Source organism: Dysidea avara, chromosome 13, assembly GCF_963678975.1.
Source record: "Dysidea avara chromosome 13, odDysAvar1.4, whole genome shotgun sequence".
Taxonomy (NCBI): Eukaryota; Metazoa; Porifera; class Demospongiae; order Dictyoceratida; family Dysideidae; genus Dysidea; species Dysidea avara.
The window spans coordinates 10,064,124-10,084,546 of record NC_089284.1 but is presented as its reverse complement, the minus strand read 5'-3'; the positions used below and the strand labels follow the sequence as shown (position 1 = coordinate 10,084,546).

At 38.5% G+C, this 20,423-nt stretch overlaps 1 protein-coding gene across 3 annotated transcripts in view; it reads left to right on the top strand.

Annotated features, from left to right (window-relative positions):
• LOC136243593 (polyubiquitin-like) overlaps positions 1-13,954 on the top strand; it is a 74,941-nt gene extending 60,987 nt beyond the window's left edge. For all 3 annotated transcript variants that reach the window (XM_066035134.1, XM_066035132.1, XM_066035133.1), the window contains 2 exons: positions 9,832-10,059; positions 12,572-13,954. In XM_066035134.1, the coding sequence (XP_065891206.1) occupies positions 9,832-10,059; positions 12,572-13,587 (1,244 nt within the window). In that variant the 3' untranslated portion in view covers positions 13,588-13,954. The remainder of the gene's footprint in view (positions 1-9,831; positions 10,060-12,571) is intronic.
• The last annotated feature ends 6,469 nt before the right edge of the window (positions 13,955-20,423 follow it).

Sequence of the window (20,423 nt, the reverse complement as noted above, 5' to 3'; positions counted from 1 at the left end):
TTGGCTTTCAACACAATTCTGTTGTTTACTGAAATTTTAGGGTCTAAATCTAGTACTGTAGGTATGAATAGCATCAAACTAAGGTATGCCAATAATTTAGTCATACCGCAATATCAAGTTGACAATACCGCACCGTCTATGAAATGTCAAAACCGCTTAGCACTAGAGCGTTGCATAGCGATCCAGCAATTATCAACGGTCTCAATCTATTATCGACTTCTGTGTATAAATTGGTTATCAATTATCAACCGTTATCAATAAATGGGGAATTTCACTAGCCGAAAAGTTTGAACTACCACTAATTCAATATCAGTTCTCAAATCAGCTGTACAAGAAAATTGTCCACAAGAAAAATGAATAAAATTGAATGTTCACACACAGAGTTATGCATGCAAATAGCTATGCAATTAACAAAAAGCATTTTACAAAGTCCACACACATACATATCATTCTCTACAATCTGAGTGCATCCATTTCTTGCTTGTCATCCTTGTGCACTGCACCCACTCTCTCTGTAATTTCATACAAACCAAAACAAAGTGCACATCCCCATGACTTTGCACCCCACTCTCTGGTTCTGCATCTGATTCAATTGCAGGATCAGGATCTTCTGCATCTAAATCTGTTTGCTTCTTTTTTGTTTTCTTCTTTGAAGCCTTCTCTGCCTACTTCTTTTGCCTCATTTCATCCTTCCAAGCCTTTTCTTCTTGCTTTTCAATATTCTTTCTTTCTCGTTCTTCCCGTTTCTTCTGTTTAGCCTCCTCTTCTTTTTTCTCTTTTCTTTCTCAATGAGTTCTTTTAAAGCTTCATCACTGGTCAAAACTTGAGCTTATCCTTTGTCCTTGTTATTTGCATTAGCCTTGGGAATTATAAGTCCTTTCAACTCAGATATAAGCTGTCTTGTTGATGACAAACTTGAAGAAAATGATGTCGACAAGCCCTCAACTCAAGACTTGATCCACTAGCCACCAAAGTGTCAATTAGATCCTTAGCTACTTATTGATTTAGTGGTAATTCATCAGCAGTGGGATTGATGAGCTGCTCATTAGCATGTTGATCAAGGTGTTCTGGGAGACTATCTGGATGCTCATGCCTCAGCCAGTCTAGATACAATGGATCATCATAAATATCATAACCATTATCAAATCTCCGTTGTGTAATAGAAGTCTACTCGGCACGGATTAACACACCCATTCACACACTACAAACGTTAATTGGAATCAATTACAGACACACGTGCATTCATTATAATTACAGCTTGTGGGTACAGACAAATAAATACATAATATAATAGATCAGTTACATTACAATCACCCCCTTTCTAATAAGCTTGTCCCAAGCTTGGTAAGTTACTAAGGTTAAAACCAGTCTGGTGGTCTTATGCTGCATTGTGGATAACGTTATTGAGAAGCAGACTCTATGACATGATGTGAAACTTGGGGGGACACCAATTTGATGAAGAGTGTCCATGTGTTGGTATTGTGTTATCAGTCTGTGGTATGCTTCTATGTTGAACCCGGTTAGTGTGTACTACTTTAGTCTTTGTCCCATTTGTAATCTTCACATTTATGGGAGTCTTTAAGTTCCACAACAGTCCACTTGCCTTCCCATCTAGGTTTCAATTTACCACTTGTTGGGACGGACAGCCAAACTGGATCTCCTGGTTGAAATGATCTAGTTATGGAATGTTTATCGTAGTGAAACTTTTTGTTTCTGTGCAGCAGAGGGGTCATTCGGATTTTGACGAAATTTGGTGTGTTTGGAGTACCTGTGATGCTTATCACTCATGCAAATGTTTAGCTCTATACACCCGATAGTTTCTGATTTATGATCACAAATATTTTGAATATTTCTTGAAAAATTAGTTCATTTCTAGTTACAAAATCGACTGTAACTTCACACTGTGTAAATATTTTTAAATACAATTTTCACTGATAAAAGACTGTTGATTGACCTTTGCAGTGATCCATAAATTATGGGACATCTACTTAATTATGGTTCAATAATAACTTTAATCCTTTATATTTCAAAAAAGGCTGCTTAAAATTCTTTGAATGTTTTGTGAATGATGATTGGGTCATGGTCTATGATTGATAAACTTTTTGTGGTGGGACCACAATGGGCTCAAGAGATATAATGAATTATGTTGTGGTGTGTAGTGGAATTTGTAGTCTATTATTGCTGTATGGGAGTGTACACCTCCAATAGCCACGCACAACAAGGCCATGCCAAGTTTGTCTTACAGAGTGAAGGTGTCTAGGTACAGTGCAACCTGTATTAGTGACCACCTGTACTGAAAGACCACCTATGTGCTGCAGTTAATTTATACTTCTTTAATTGGACATTAATGTATAGCATTAAAGCATCAACCCGTTCTATCAAATCCAAATATTGTCCTTATTGGAAGGTGGACTTTAAATGAGATCAGCATGTATCCATAAACAATGCTGTACCATCTCTTTAGAAATACCTTTATTAAGTCAAATCCCACCATATTGCACTTACATATGTAGCCCCACTCCACACTATTCAAGTTACCCTACATGGTTGCATAGATATGACAGACCTCCTCAAAAAGGATACCTGGGCTGTATGGCCATTCATGATCTCACTTCATAAAAGTACATACATTTGAATCCAAGAAGTTGGTGGTTTCTCAAAAATGAACACTTTCAATGGGTCCAGGGAATAGAAGAGTCACACTGTATGCAGTAGATGCATTACTTGTACCAAGAGCTTTTTTTATATTATGAACACTTGTTTGCACCTCAATGTGTGATTTATAGTACTGCTATTATTGATTTTTCAAAGTATTTGCATTTACGCTTTGAAAATCAGTACAAGCAAATGTTAAATACACATGAAAATGTGATCAACGTGTTTACCTATTGTATGAGTGTGTACATGAATTTTTGTCTTGATCTTCATAGTGGTCACAACTATAAAGTAATTTTTATATTGAGGTGCTAGTAATGCATTTATATGGTAAAAACCCTTACATTCCTAGGACTATAATAAAGTGGTCATATTACATGGGCCACAGAAAGTATCTTGGTTCAAAGGTATGTGCACCACTAGAGTGGGAGTATAAACAGGTGTCCTTGTTATCAAGGTGTCCAGGTATCCCTTTTGAGGAGTTCTGTTAGGTTTACACTAATTTCACAACGCTTCATGCCCACGGGCGCCCCCGCACGTATACACTGATATATTATATCAAAATTGGTTTCACGAGGTTTCAAGATAATAGAGGGCGCTAAAGCACCCTCTACTATCTAAAGAATGATTTCTCATGATCAGTAGTCCAAGGTTAGGGCTAGGGTTTGGGTTCAGTATAAATCCAGTTACGGGTAGGGTTTGGGTTCAGCCATATTCTTTAATATACGCTAGATCACTATTTTTATATTATCTTGCATTTAAGTACGTCTAAAATTCCGGGTTCTGGTAGCTGGCAGCAGTGATACAGTGGTTATGGCTCTGATTCATTACAAAACATCCTGGGATCGAGCTCAGAATTTTCACATTTTATTTTTTTTTCGTTTTTTTACAAGTTTTAAGTTAAAGTCACAAAAGGCATCAAGCATTGTGAAATTAGTGCTACCTGTTCTGTTATACATACCTATGCAGCCGCATACACAACTTAAATAGGACTAAGTCCACTACAGTGGGATTCAACTTGATAAAGAAGATATTTCTGAAGAGATGGTACAACATTTACATAATGTTTATGGACACATGGTGGTCAAATCTATAATTTATAGTCAACCTGTCTAATAAGGACCATTTTTGGATTTGCTTGAAGAATTGATGCTTTGGTGCTATACATTAAAGAAGTATAACTTAACTGCAGCACATAGGTGGTCTTTCAGTACAGGTGGTCACTAATACAGGTTGCATTGTACCTAGACACCTTCACTCTGTAAGACAAACTTGGCATGGCCTTGTTGTGAGTGGTTATTGGAGGTGTACGCTCCCATATAACAATAATAGGCTACAAAATTCCACTACATACCACAACATAATTCATTATACCTCTTGAGCCCATTGTGGTCCCACCACAAAAATTTTATCGAACATGACCATAATCCAATCATTATTCACAAAAAAATTCAAAGAATTTCAAGCAGCCTTTTTTGAAATATAAAAGATTAAGGTTTTCAATAAAATATTTTGAACCATAATTAAGTAGATATCCCATAATTTAGGGATCACTGGAAAGGTTGATCAATAGTCTTCCATCAGTGAAAATTGTATTTAAAATTATTTACACAGTGTGAAGTTACAGTCAATTTTGTAACTAGGAATGGACCAATTTTTCAAGAAATATTCAAAATATTTGTGGTCATAAATCAGTTGTATGGAGCTAAAAATTTGCATGAGTGATAAGCATCACAGGTACTACAAACACACCAAGTTTCTTCAAAATCCGAGAAGCCCAATATACCTGTTGTTGCAAACGGCTTAGGGTTTTGAGGTACCCTTGTTGACCTGCACTGGGAATATCATGTGCCTCCTGTAAAAACTCTGAATGTAAGGTAGGTTGTACTAAGCTGGACTAGGACAGTAAGTATGACAAATGACATTATCAACAATACACAATTGGTGCCACAATTGAGCATACCTTCGTAGTAGTGGTTGTCTCCATGCACGATCATGTGGTGGCTTATCTGGTGATGACAATAATGTTTGGTAGATTTATTGAAACACAGGATCTGACTGTTGAGCATCTTTCATTCAAATGGTAAGTTGTTGAACAGAAGTCATTGCTACAGGTTGTGATGAACTATGAATAGGAGAGCGTGACAAAGCATCAGCATTTGCATTGAGACTGCCTTTACAATAAACTATTTGAAAACTATATTCCTGCATGGCTAATGCCCAGCGACACAATAACCCTTCCATCTTTTGAGCCGAAAGCCATTGAAGGGGAGCATAATCTGTGAGCAGTTGAAAGGAGCGGCCAAGCAAGTAATGCCGAAACTGTTTTAAGGGAAAAACTGCTGCAAGACATTCTTTCTGTATTGTGCCATACTGCTGGTTCAGCACTGTTCAATGTGCGGCTGGGATTTTCGTCGCGTAAGAAGTTTCTAAGCCGGTTTGTAAAAGGCTATGTTTTTGGCAGCACTCATCATTTCGGGGGAATTCCTACTTATACAGTACTACCGTACTGTTTGATACTTGTGGTAATGGTCTAGACTCAGTGGCTGGCAGTTTCTGTACAAGGTCCTGTGATAAAAGAGGCACAGATGAACCTGAATTGAGTAAAATTTCACTACTGATTCCACCAACCTTCCCTACTATACTAGATGCATGTGATTTACAGTGGCTATAACAACAGTGTTCATAGGGCTTAAGTGCAAGGGAGACATCTGCTACCCCATACAGATATCCCCTGGTCGTTTCCCTGCCAGCAATCTCTTGCCAAATGTCCTGGTCTACCACAAGTATAGCATCTTCGATTAGCTCTTCCTACTGGACAATAACGCTGAATGTGCCCTGGCTGCTTGCAGTAATAACAATGTTGTGTACTTCCACTCTTTGATTTTGTGGTAAGTGCAGCCACCTGTTCTGTCAGCTGTTGCATTTGACTCCTCAGTTCGTCAAATTCTGTTGCCCAAGTGGATAATGCTGCTGTAGTTTTTTCTTGTTCATTAATTGCCATCAAAAGCTTTGCTCTTTTAACAACGGTGTTGAGGTCATCTGCCACACCAACGGCGCGCAGCTGTCTACCATTGGGTCCAGGTAACCCACCAAGAACTGGTGTAATAATAATGGCTTGGCCGCTGCTGCTGCCAACCCCGGCATTGCTTGCTTTAGCAGTCACTTAAGGTCGTGAAGATAAAGAGCGATGGCTTCTCCTAGGCGAAGCTTGTGAGAGTGAAATTCTTCTAACGAGACGAATTCTGTAAGCGCCATCTTGCTGTTCAGATTTTTCTTCGCTGTGGTGTAGTCTGCCGTACTCTCCGTATAAAATTCCAACCATACCACCAGTACCTCTCCTTTCAACAACGTGGGCAGTTTCAACAATTTTGTTGCATCAGTCCACTCATTCGCAGCGGCACAAATTTCAAAACACTGGAACCACTCTTGAGCATCACCATCTGTAAAAGACTTCGGTATACTAACGTGTTTACTAGCCATCCTCTGCTACCAGTGTAATAGAAGTCTACTCGGCATGGATTAACACACTCATTCACACACTACAAGTGTTAATTGGAATCAATTACAGACACGTGTGCATTCATTATAATTACAGCTTGTGGGTACAAACAAATAAATACATAATATAATATCCGGAAATTTTCGTGGTACATAATTTTCACGGTTAGTAAAGCTACCGTGAAATTTTATCATGTGAAAATTTATGTTTGTCCTAAAAACTTCAACTCACCTTAGCTACTAATAATTAGTGTGGCTCCTGGTGTGTGATACTATTGTAGGCATATGTGGACTCCACACATATGCTTACAAACAGTATCACACATTCCCGATTTTAAAGTGGGCGTACTGAGAACATAACTGTGAAATATACATACTGTGAAAATTTCCGGGTAGACGGTAGTTCAGTTACATTACAGTTGAAATAATTCAATGTCACCATTCATATCATCATACCGACTTTGCACTAGACCTTCTACATTTTTGACTATGCCTGGATAGTGATTGGGAATGCCAATATCATCATGATGAGATGTCCCACTACTGCTGGAAGGTACATGTGGAATTTCATCTGATACATCATCTTCATCTGTGTAAGGCTAGATGGCTGTAACATTGAAAGGGTACACTCCAACTTTGCGAAAGCCAAACATAATTGTAGCTGGATTAATGGTCTGAAATCAAGCTTGACTAAAGAGTGAAGAAAAATGAAATTTTGTGACTACCCTTTCAGGATTATCACTCATGTAATCATGACACACCTTTGCCCAATGCTGTTTAAGTGGACCAAAAAAGCTTACATCAAGTGGCAGTGCTACATGAAACGTGTGTGGCGGGAGATGAAAAATAATAACCTTTTCTTCAGCAGCTACTGCAATGGCTTCAGGATTAAAATGGGAAGAGTGCCCATCTAAGAGAAGTATCACTGGCCGTACTGGTGGAATACTTGGAATGAACAGTTTCTGCAGCCACTTGGTAAACAAATCCTGGTCAATCCAGCCATTTGGTGACATCCCATATGCAGTGTCTGGCACCTCTTCTTTTACCCAGTCATAGTTGAAACACTCCCCTTTAAATATTACCATGGATGGTAACATTGTTCCCACAGCATTTGCACAGGACAATACAGTTATTTGTGTTTTGTTACCAGATGATGGACCATAAACTTTTTTTAATCTTTTCGGAGCAATCCTCTTAAGCTGCTTGCTGTCTAACGGCATTCCTGTCTCATCCATATTGTAACTCTTGTTCATCAAGCCATTTTCTTCCAATGTCTCCTTCAATAGTGAGTAGTAGTAATCAAGGTAATCCTTTGTTATAGCTTTTGATCAACAATTAGATAGTGGGTCAGAGCAGCGTAATGACAATTCATTGTGTCTTTTCATGAAACCTTGCCACCATCCTTCCTCTTTGAAGCCATCCATATTTCTATCAGGATTCTTTTTCTGCACAATTCATTTTACAATACGAAGAACTTCTTGCTTGGCTTTTCCATGCCCCATTTTGCAAGCTGTGATCAAACAAAATAGGTAAGCTATTTTCCTCATCGTTGGTTAAATATGGCTCAGGTCTCGGGTTCCTTCCGTGCCTTACTCTACCTGAAATCCTATCTTTCAAGGTGGTTGGAGGCATACCAAACTTCTTGGCAGCTTGATTTGCCTTCAATTTGCCTGACTTTACAGCTTACATGGCACGAATCATGGAGGTTTCATCCCACTGCCTACTTTTCTTAGGAGGACCAGTCTGTATAATCGTGAGAAGGCCTACTGGAGGACTCACTCGAATCACTAGTGTTCAACCTTGCCTTCCTGGTCTTCCACCCTTGTCTAGCAGTGTCGCTTCAGGCTCTAAATCTGTGAGATAGTTTCAGCATCAAGACAAACATGAATGTTTGATTATTTATGGATTCTCCGGAAAAGCTCTATCAATTTAATAGTCGATAATAAGTTAAGCGTTTTAGTCAATAATAAGTGATGGTTGATAATTGCTGAGTTACACTAACAAAAAGAAGTGATATCTATACCAAAGCAGCCAAGCTGTAAAACGAGGGTGCAACCTCCAAAAGAGCCAGGGTGAAACAAGATGTGAAGTTAAAGAGGTGGTGTCCAAGAAATGGCTAGACTGATGTTAATACCAGTCATTTGTGATGATCACACTCATCATTAAAAATGATTGGTATTAACATTACTGCAGCCATTTCTTGGCCGCCACCTTTGATTCAGAACTTTTTTCACCCAGGCTCTTTTGAGGGTTGCACCTTATTTACAGCCCTGCTGTCATAAGTTACAATAAACACCTGTAATAATTTATTTTTCCTATGCTTGCTTTGCAAATTAATCTTTCGTTTGTTGCTACTTATATGTAGGCCTGTAACTCCAAAGGTTCTCAGTTTATGAGACTGAAACTTCACCAGAGCACACACTTAGTTAAATAGATCATAAATGAAGTATTCGAAAAACAATCTATTATGTTGGGTTTTTGCAGATCATCACAAATACATATATGTAGAGCATGAACAACATGTGTTCTGAGGTATCATGAACCATGATAGTGGGTTCATAATAGGGATCACCCATGTTTTTTGCAAAAACTCTAATAGAATGCACGCCTAAAAACTACCGTGGAAAGCATCCTCCAACTCAAAACCACCCTCTGGTGGTTATTTGCAATGAGTATTTGGTCTACTAGTAAGTATCAAGTGAAAAGGAAACAGTTGGGACAAAACTGAAATTTGCCGTTTTGTTTATTCTTATTATTCATAATATTATTTTGTTTCACCCATGTACAGCAAAAGTTATCCACTTTTTCGTGCTAAAAACTATATAGCCATGCTTACCAAATCCTTCTTCATGTCCATGACCTATTTTTGATTTCGTTTTCAGATGGAAACAGCCCAAACCGGGGCTGTTTCTTCTTGCCAAAATGCCATTACACTCGAGAAGCCATACAAGATTGCACTCAGAGTTAAGTTTTTTGGTGTGTGTTGCTTGTGGTTAATAGAATCTGTCTTTATTAGACTCAGTATAGGCCAGGAAGCTTAATCTGGGCTGATGACTTTGTTGCAAGGTGGTTTTTTCCGCTCCGTGATTGTTGTACGTGGGCAGGTTATCCAGATTAAATACTCTAATAGAGCAGTCATGTAAATTTTCTAATAATGCAGTCAAGTGTATAACAACAATCCTTGCACTGAATTTGACAGCTATTAAAGGCACCAGTAATGTGAATTGTAGCTCATATTAGGAGACTCTCAGTCTGTATGCACATTGCAATTTGATCAGTTTCATGTGTGTACTGAGTTGACAGTGTTACTATGCAGAATGCAAAATTACACTATTCACAACAGCCTTCTTCATAATCCATTACTGGATTAATAAAAAGTACACAATTAAAAATTTGGAAATTTTAAAATGGGAATAGGGATCGTTGAAAAAGCCACATAACAAGAAGGGATCGCTGGGGTGGTAATGTAAACCACAGATCCTTATTTTGACTCACTTCAAAATGAGAGCATGTAACTAAAGATTTATGACATAGTCAAAATAGGGATTTGTGGTTTACATTACCACCCCAGCGGTCCCTTCTTGTTTCATGGCTTTTTTCAGCAATCCCTATTCCCATTTTAAAATTTCCAATTTTTTATTCATCTAGTTACATTATGTTTGTGTTTGTTTACAGGTATGCATTTATTTGTCAAAACACTGACTGGAAAGATCATCACTTTGGAGGTAGAGGCATCAGATACAATAGAGAATGTGAAAACCAAAATAAAAGATGAAGAAGATATACCACCTGATAAACAGATGTTGATCTTTCAGGGACAGAAACTAAACGATGGATATACACTATCTGAGTACAATATTGCAATGAAGTCTGAAATCCATTTGATACTGAGTGAACATAAAGGTACAATGCTAAGGTGATTACTAAAATTCGTTCCAGTCAAATGCATAACATTTATTGCTAGGCTGAGTTTAGTGATTGGTCCATTTTAATTTGATCACATAACTACAGTAATTTTTTTTGGAATTAAAACTGAAAAGTCTTTCTACACCTTGTGAAGTTTACTTGACCAATGGCCATACCTTATAGCACAAACTGCTTTTGGTAACCGTATAGTAAAAAATTTTGACAAATTTGGCGAATACCATTCAATTCACCAAAGTTTTTTTTGGCATTTTTTTAGATTATTACACGAGCACATTGAATAACTAGAACTTGAGATGAAGGTCAGCTCGTACCACCACGCAATAAAGATAGAGCTGACTTTGGAAATCTTCCTAGGAATTTGTCCCACTGTTGTAAGCACTCCTTGGGATAGAATTTCCAACCGGCTTCCCGTTCGCACGCCAGCTAGTTCATCGTCTTGCAATGGATTTGGCCAAATACTTTGATACACATGATAACCTCTGCTACTGGAGTTCACTGAAAAAGTAAATACGGTCGCTCTCTGCATTGCAGGAGATAGCGAAGCACGTCTTTGCTACCACGTCGTTAGATCGGCAGCTACAAAAGTACTGCTACAACAACAACACTAGCTACCTATACACTTACTACACTACTTACCTGATGAGTTGACACCTTGTCGTTGTCCTTACATAGCTACTGTACAATAAAAACTTTGGCAGTAAAAACTTTGGCGAATATTATTTCAATCGCCAAAGTTTTTTCCACCAATTTTTTCAACAGAGGTGTTTCGTCACACTTTTTTACCACCAAAGTTTTTCACTATACGGTATTGCTAATTTGCTTAATTATTAAACTGTAGCATGTACATGTTGAACTGAGTCCTCAAAAACATTCAATAGTTAACTCACTGATGAAATTACACACGTACTTGAAATTTGGCTTATTTGTAGGACTGCTTGACCTGCTGAAAATATTTTTATTCAATTGTTTGACACTGTTTATGACCAATCAATATTTTCATCACACATTTTCTACAAAGAAGCCATAAAGAGTATACCTTGTTGCAACCATTTCCCAAGCTCGTGATGGAGCCAAACTGCACGTGTCTGCTCTTCACACCTTTACTGCATCAATAATCATCTAGCTATTTGGCTGAAATGCTATTCTCCTTGAGAAAACTCCACTTCCTTTTTAAGCTGTTTTCTTTCGGGGGTCAGATCAATGTGTATATCAGCGTTGTAAGTGGGTCAGTACTGTTGACCCATTTGACCCACTGACCCGAATAGTAATCTGGATGGGACCCGGATCTGACCCGCATGTGACCCGGTTTAATTAAAATAGAGGCGTGCCCCAAGAGCTAGATTAAAAGTCCACAAGCTCCACTAGTTAGCTGCACACTATAAAAAAATTTCTGCAAGAAGTGAGTAGCTACTTATTATCAAGTGGGTGTGGCTCCATGCACATATTATCAAGTGGGGGTGGCTCCACGTAAGTTTACATGCAGCTACAGAATTTCCAGAAGTTAGTTACCTACATTTCAAGTAGCAACACGGATCTGGTGTTCACAGAACACAGCTGGTACAATTCCGATAAGAGGGCGTGGCTCTACATACCCCGCACAGACAGCAAAGCATATTCCTGAATGGTGAGCATGGCTCCACATAAGTTTCTTGAGTGTTTACATCTGCATTTCCATCAATACAATCAAGCTAGTTAACTTATAGTCACACGTGATCTCATCCGGGTCAGACCCAGATATTCAGTGAAGTGGATAAGACCCACTTGACCCAGACAAAATGTGATCCAAATGACCCGGATAATCCGGATGACCCGGCCCACTTACAACGCTGGTGTACATACTATAGGAGTGGCTCTGTGTGTGTGTAGGTGGCTCCATATGTCTGTCTGTCTGTGATGGTTTCTTACATAAAAGGCAATATAAATATATATAAAATATATACACTGTATTTAATAGATAAACATAAAGCATTCTCCAATTTGTTGACACTTTTGGCATGCCTCTAGTTATATATAGGCTTTCCTGTATTATGTGTTGAGTGCTGGCCATATTATACATGTGCTGTAACGTGCATGATCTAATTTTCTGGTAAATTTGAAATTAACCATGTGCATGATTTTTTACATGTGTGTTGATGGACAGATGTAAAAAATTAGCAAAAGTGAAGATGAACTTTGAAAGTGTGCATGTATTTCTGGTATACGTAGCGTTTTTTTTGTATGTGAAGTGTTCCACTACAAAACTGATTCTGGATATGACTGACATGAAAACTTCATTGTAAAATACAGTAATGGAACATCTGTTAAAGGCACAAAATAATACTTTCATCCCAACAGGTTTACCTCTATACATTTTGACCTCTGAAAGAGGGAAGACCTTTATACCACTGTAATCACGCCTGCGCCAGTTTCCCTTGGCTGCATTGCATGTACAGTGTGTCTTGATCAATCCTATGATTAATTAATAAACAACTTTAATTTTATTGCTTAGATATTCCTTTCCACCTATGTGAGTTGATAACTGAACTAGCTGAAAAATCAGAAGAGATTCAGAAGCAACATAGTCAGCAGCTGCAAACTCAAGAACAAAAACTAGAGCAAGTAGAACAAGAACTACAAACAGAAAAGGAGACCTCCCAATCACTACAAGCTAAATGTCACTATTTGGAGAACACAGTCATTGCTGGTCTTATCCAGAGAATGGAGACACTTGAAGTTGCTGTTCAAGCAGTAGAACGACTGTGGGTAGTGTCACGAGATGAAATACACCTCAGTAACACCATCCTAGGAACTGGAGGATGGGGTTATGTTACTGTAGCCACTTATAGAGGACGTAGAGTAGCTGCAAAGTGTCTCCACAGCAGTATTGACTCCACTTACAACCAAGACCAGTTTGAAAAAGAAATTCGAATATCTGCACGATGTCGTCATCGTAATCTGCTAGAGTTTATTGGAGCAGTCCCTGATCATCCAGCCATCATTCTCACTGAAATAATGGATACTAATTTGAGAGATGCTTTGACCCAAAGAAGAGCCACACCCAATCATATTCATCCAATCAGTATGGATGTAGCTCAAGGTCTGCTGTACTTGCACAGTATTCAGCCCCACCCCCTTATTCATCGTGATGTCAGTGCTCCCAATGTACTACTGAAAGCTGATGGTAATGGATGGGTAGCTAAACTATCTGATCTTGGTTCTGCTCAGTTTGCCCACATTGCACAAACCCTTGGTCCTGGTGCTATCATATATGCTGCCCCAGAAGTTACACAGAGAGATTCTGCTCGTCAACAAACAGTGAAGATAGACGTATACAGTTATGGAGTACTACTTATTGAAATGTTAACCAGAAAGATGCCTACTGAAAGTATTGATGTTCTGTTGAGGTCTGTTCAGTCAAGGTGGCCTCGTTTTTTACCTCTCATTACCAGCTGTACTAATGTTGATCCCAACAAGAGACCAACAATGAGACAAGTCATTGATCAGTTGGATACCATCATCCTCTGACTGTGTTACATTGTGTAGTGTTCACATGTTAGTTTATTTTGTTTATATTTTTGTAGATAAGCATAAGCCTTGGTGTACTGAATCATGTACCTAGACTGTAGTTTTACATGAAGGCATTTTTGTACATACAATCATTGTATTATTGTAGGTTTTAAGCATGATATTATAACTATTAAGTAGCTATGTACGTACTGTGTAGCTATAGTAAAGTTAGTTTTGGACTGTATTCTGATGTTAGTGCTTGTTTGGCGGGCCATATTTGAGACCAAAAATCTCAATAAAATGTGTATTCTACTATGTGTACGTGTGGTATTTTATATGTATGTGTTTGTTAATTGTATGGTTATGCAAACCTGCCAAAAGTCAACTGGTGTGTGAATCACTATCTTTGCTATGTGCTTTCTAACTGCGTGCACATTAATTTAATTAGTGCTGAATTAGAAATTAAAACTCCTACTATTTCTGCAGATTTTGCAAAGAAACAACAATCTGTTAATTTATAAAAGTTATATAGAATACCAGGTTGCAAACTAATAAAATTGATACAAAGCAATTACATAGTTGAAAGAACTTTCTTTGATTGATTTTCTTCTGATCTTTGCACATATATGTGGAATCCTGCATTCTAGGCTTTGGAAATCACTGTATATGTTGCCAAGATACATAATATGTTTATCTTGTTTGATTTGAACCCATATCTGTACAAGATACCAGCAGTAGTGTGATATAACCTGATTGCTATGGATTCAGCTGCAAGGTTTTACATGCATGTACACTAGACATACGTATCTAGTGACATGTTTCATGATACCTCACTTGCTGTGTAGTTAACTGTGCTGTATAGAGTGACAGGAGAACCATGGGACATTTTAATAGCCTGTGGTTTATTGTATTCATGTGAGAGTAATTAGCATGTGGACTGGTCTATTTTTAGTACTGTAGAGAGAAGATTTTTTAGTATGTACTCATTAACTGTAGGTTATGATTATGTAGGCATATATATAAGAAGAGCTTGCTCTCACTGTTGTAGTTCCTATATACGCTCTTGTGTGTTGAAGTTGAATAATAAATAATTATAAAACTAACTGTGTGAACCATTAAGCATGGTATTCTGTTACAATAGGTTACAATTTGCAATTGAATACTTTACTACAGTGCAATGAGTACATTATGTTCAAACACTGAGACTCGTGCTTAACTGACAATCAAGAGAATGTAGACACAACCTAAAGCATTATTATGCATCAACTTCTTTCAGGATACACACTGCCATGGTGTAAACATCTAACTGTAACAGTTGAATTATCAATAATGCATGTTGTGATAAAAGCTACCAAACTATCAATATGTAAAGTGATTGGAGCATGTGTTTAAAAGGAGTATCAAGACACACGGTAGTGTGTCGTGCGGCCCAAGAAGCCGGCGCGCCACACCGTGAGTATATTGACAGGAAGAACGAAAACGTCATTTTCACACCTTTGTATCTCGGTGATCACTTATCGGATTGGAACCAAATTTGCTACACAGTTGCCCGCCAGCCACGGGAGTCTACTTTCCAAATTTGAAGGAAATCGCTCCAGCCATTTCCGAGATACGAGCTGCCAAAGTTTCGTTTCTTTTTCTTCGTTTTTTTTTTCTTCGTCTTTTCGCACACTTGCAAAAATTGCTATAACAAGCAAACGCGTACTCCGATCGCCTTGAAATTTGACACACAGAAAGGGAGTCCAAAGGCGAATCCTAGCATCAAATTTGGTACAAATCCGATGAATGGTTCAGGAGTTATGACCGATTATTCGCGTAAAACAAGATCGTTTTGTTGTCACGCCTACAGGGTAAACCGCTTCATGGAATGAGTTGAAAATTGCTATGTAGATGGAGTAACCATCGTAGGAGTGCCTTTTGGTGGTTTGAAAGGAATCGAGATAAAGACCACGGAGATATGACACAAAACCCAACCTGTGTCACAATTACGCGATCGATTTTTATGAATAAAAAAGTATTAGTTTTCACGCCTACTAGGCAAACCGCTTAGAGCAATGAGCTAAAAATCGGTGTATAGCTGGAATAATCTTCATAGAAAGTCCTTGCAGTAGTACAGAAGAATCGGATTACAAACCACTGAGTTATGATTCGAAAGCCAACTCCGTGTAGCAAATGCGAGATCGAGATACTCTAATAGAACAGTCACCCTAATAGAGCATTCGGCTAATTTATTTACTCCATTATAGAATTTTATTACATCACAAGTTATTCTGTAGGGAGTTCAGCTGCAAACAGTTAATCTTATAGACAGTTCAGCAAGAAGACAGTCACCATGTGGAGAGTTAAGCAAATATACCACTATAGAGATTCAGAACATTGCAAGTCACACTGAAGAAAGTTCAGCTATAAACAAGTCATGCACTGTGTAGAGAATTCAGCTACAATTAAGTCACTCTCTAGAGAATTCAGTTACACAGAATTCTGCTACAAACAAGTCACTGTGGAGAGAGTTCAGCTACAAACAAATTACCCTTTAGAGTGATCAGCTACAAACAAAACACTTTGCAGGGTGTTCAACTGCAACAAATCAATTACCTTTAGAGCGATCAGCAATGAACAAATCAACACAAATCTACCTGTAGAGAGATCAGCTAGAAACAAATCACCCTGAAGAGAGTTCAGCTACAAAAAATCACCCTGTAGAGACATCAGCTAGAAACTAGACACAATATAAGGAGTTCAGCTACAAGCAATCACCCTGTAGAGAGTTCAGCTAAAACAAATCACCCTGCAGAGAGATCAGCTACAAACAAATCACCTTATAGAGAGTTCAGCTACAAACAGATTACCTGTAGAGAGATCGGCTACAAACAAATCAACCTGCAGAGAGATCAGCTATATACACACAAATCAACTTGTAGAGAGATCAGCTACAAACAAATCACCCTGTAGAGAGATCAGCTAGAAACTACACACAATGTAAGGAGTTCAGCTACAAACAAATCACCCTGTAGAGAGATCAGCTACAAACTAGACACAAAGTAAGGAGTTCAGCTACAAGCAAATTACCCTGTAGAGAGTTCATCTACAAACAAATCAACCTGTAGAGCAATCAGCTAGAAACAAATCACCCTGAAGAGAGGTCAGCTACAAAAAATCACCCTGTAGAGAGATCAGCTAGAAACAAATCACCCTGAAGAGAGGTCAGCTACAAAAAAAATCACCCTGTAGAGAGATCAGCTACAAACAAATTGCCCTGTAGAGAGATCAGCTACAAACAAATCAACCTGCAGAGAGATCAGCTACACACAAATCAACTTGTAGAGAGTTCAGCTACAAACAAATTACCCTGTAGAGAGATCGGCTACAAACAAATCAGCCTGTAGAGAGTTCAGCTAAAACAAATCAACCTGCAGAGAGATCAACTACAAACAAATCACCTTATAGAGAGTTCAGCTACAAACAAATTACCCTATAGAGAGATCGGCTACAAACAAATCAACATGCAGAGAGATCAGCTACACACAAATCAACTTGTAGAGAGATCAGCTACAAACAAATCACCCTGTAGAGAGATCAGCTAGAAACTACACACAATGTAAGGAGTTCAGCTACAAACAAATCACCCTGTAGAGAGATCAGCTACAAACTAGACACAAAGTAAGGAGTTCAGCTACAAGCAAATTACCCTGTAGAGAGTTCATCTACAAACAAATCAACCTGTAGAGCAATCAGCTAGAAACAAATCACCCTGAAGAGAGGTCAGCTACAAAAAATCACCCTGTAGAGAGATCAGCTAGAAACAAATCACCCTGAAGAGAGGTCAGCTACAAAAAAAATCACCCTGTAGAGAGATCAGCTACAAACAAATTGCCCTGTAGAGAGATCAGCTACAAACAAATCAACCTGCAGAGAGATCAGCTACACACAAATCAACTTGTAGAGAGTTCAGCTACAAACAAATTACCCTGTAGAGAGATCGGCTACAAACAAATCAGCCTGTAGAGAGTTCAGCTAAAACAAATCAACCTGCAGAGAGATCAACTACAAACAAATCACCTTATAGAGAGTTCAGCTACAAACAAATTACCCTATAGAGAGATCGGCTACAAACAAATCAACATGCAGAGAGATCAGCTACACACAAATCAACTTGTAGAGAGATCAATTACAAACAAATCACCCTGTAGAGAGATCAGCTAGAAACTACACACAATGTAAGGAGTTCAGCTACAAATAAATCACCTTATAGAGAAACTACACACAATGTAAGGAGTTCAGCTACAAATAAATCACCTTATAGAGAGTTCAGCTACAAACAAATCACTCTGTAGAGAGATCAGCTAGAAACTGGACACAATGTAAGGAGTTCAGCTACAAGCAAATCACCCTTTAGTGAGTTCAGCTACAAACAAATCAACCTGCAGTGAGATCACCTACAAAAAAGCACCTTGTACAGAGTTCAGCTACAAACAAATTACCCTGTAGAAAGATCGGCTACAAACAAATCAACCAGTAGAAAGATCAGCTACACACAAATCAACTTGTAGAGAGATCAGCTACAAACAAATCACCCTGTAGAGAGATCAGCTAGAAACTAGTCACAATGTAAGGAGTTCAGCTACAAGTAAATCACCCTGTAGAGAGTTCAGCTAAAACAAATCAACCTGCAGAGAGATCAGCTACAAATAAATCACTTTATAGACAGTTCAGCTACAAACAAATTACCTTGTAGAGAGATCGGCTGCAAATTAATCAACCTGCAGAGAGATCAGCTACACACAAATCAACTTGTAGAGAGATCAGCTACAAACAATCAGCTAGAAACTAGATACAATGCAAGGAGTTCAGCTACAAGCAAAATCACCCTTTAGTGAGTTCAGCTACAAACAAATCAACCTGCAGTGAGATCACCCACAAAAACGCACTTGTACAGAGTTCAGTTACAAACAAATCTCCCTGTAGAGAGATCAGGTAGAAGAATTCACCTTGTAGAGAGTTCATTTACAAAGAAACCATCATATAGAGAGTTCAGCTACAAAGAAATTACCCCGTAGAGAGTTCAGCTAGAAGAAGTCACCTTGTAAAGAGTTTAGCTACAAAGAAACCATCATGTACAGAGTTCAGCTACAAAGAAACCATCTGTACAGAATTCAACTACAAACAAATCACCCTGTATAGAGATCAGCTAGAAGAAGTTACCTTGTAGATAGTTCAGCTACAACAATTCACCCTGTAGAAAGATCATGCTAGAAGAAGTCACCTTGTAGAGTGTTCAGTTACAAAGAAACCATCATGTAGAGAGTTCAGCTGCAAACAAATCACTCTGTAGAGAGTTCAGCTACAAAGAAACCGCCATGTAGACAGTTCAGCCTCATACAAACCACCTAGTAGAGAATTCAACTACAACAAATCACCCTGTAGAGAAGAAGTTACCTTGTAGAGAGTTCAGCTACAAAGAAACCATCATGTAGAGAGTTTAGCTGCAAACAATTCACCTGTAGAGAGTTCAGCTAGAAACAAATCACCCCGTAGAGAGATCAACTGGACGAAGTCACCTTGTAGAGAGTTCAGCTACAAAGAAACCATCATGTAGAGAGTTCAGCTGCAAACAAATCACCCTGCAGAGAGTTCAGCTACAAAAAAATCACCCTGTAGAGAGTTCAGCTAGACGAAGTCACCTAATAGAGAGTTCAGCTACAAAGAAACCATCATGTAGAGAGTTCGGCTATAAAGACACCACCATGTAGAGAGTTTAGCTGCAAACAAATCACCTGTTACAGAGAGTTCAGCTACAAAGAAACCATCCTGTATATAGTTCAACTACATTTCAAGTCACCCAGTAGAGTGATCAGCTGCAAAAAAAATCCTGTGGGGAATAATGAGCATGTAATAAATATATGTATATAATTTGTATAATTACTAATAAAATCAAAAATAATTGAAGTACTAAAATTCTTCTTTAAGTTCTTTTCTTCTTCCTGTGGTAAAGAAAAAAACACATGGGTTAAAAAAGCCCCAAAGCCAGCCATAGGCCGGCTTTGCAGTATACAAATACAAAAAGAAGTGATATCTAATCAAAAACAGCCAAGCTGTAAAAAAAGGTGCGGCCCCCATAAAAGCCATGGTGAAAAAAGATGTGAAATCCAAGGTGGCGGCCAAGAAATGGCTGTGATGGTAGGTTAATGGTTACATTTTAATAACGGCAATTCAGGTGAATTTTGTGCCACTTGGGTCGCGGCACAAAATTCACCTGAATTGCCGTTATTAAAATGTACTTGCACAGTATTCAGCCACACCCCATTATTCATCGTGATGTCAGTGCTCCTAATGTACTACTGAAAGCTGATGGTAATGGTTGGGTAGCTAAACTATCTGATCTTGGCTCTGCTCAGTTTGTGCACATTGCACAAACCCTTGGTCCTGGTGCTATCATATATGCTGCCCAGAAGTTACACAGAGAGATTCTGCTCGTCAACAAACAGTGAAGATAGATATCTACAGTTATGGGGTATTGCTGATTGAGATGTTAACCAGAGAGATGCCAACAAGAAGTATTGGTGTTCTGTTGAGGTCTGTTCAGTCAAGGTGGCCTCATTTTGTACCTGTCATTACCAGCTGTACTAATGTTGATCCCAACAAGAGACCAACAATGAGACAAGTCATTGATCAGTTGGATACCATCATCCTCTGACTGTGATTAACTGTGAACTTATAACTTACGCACATATACTACTAATAAGTTTTCTTTTTCACTGCAGACCCTATAGATTGAACGATTGAACATAGGCACTACATACTTTCAGTATTGCACATTTAATCACTTGCTATAGCTACACAACTACCACTGTACC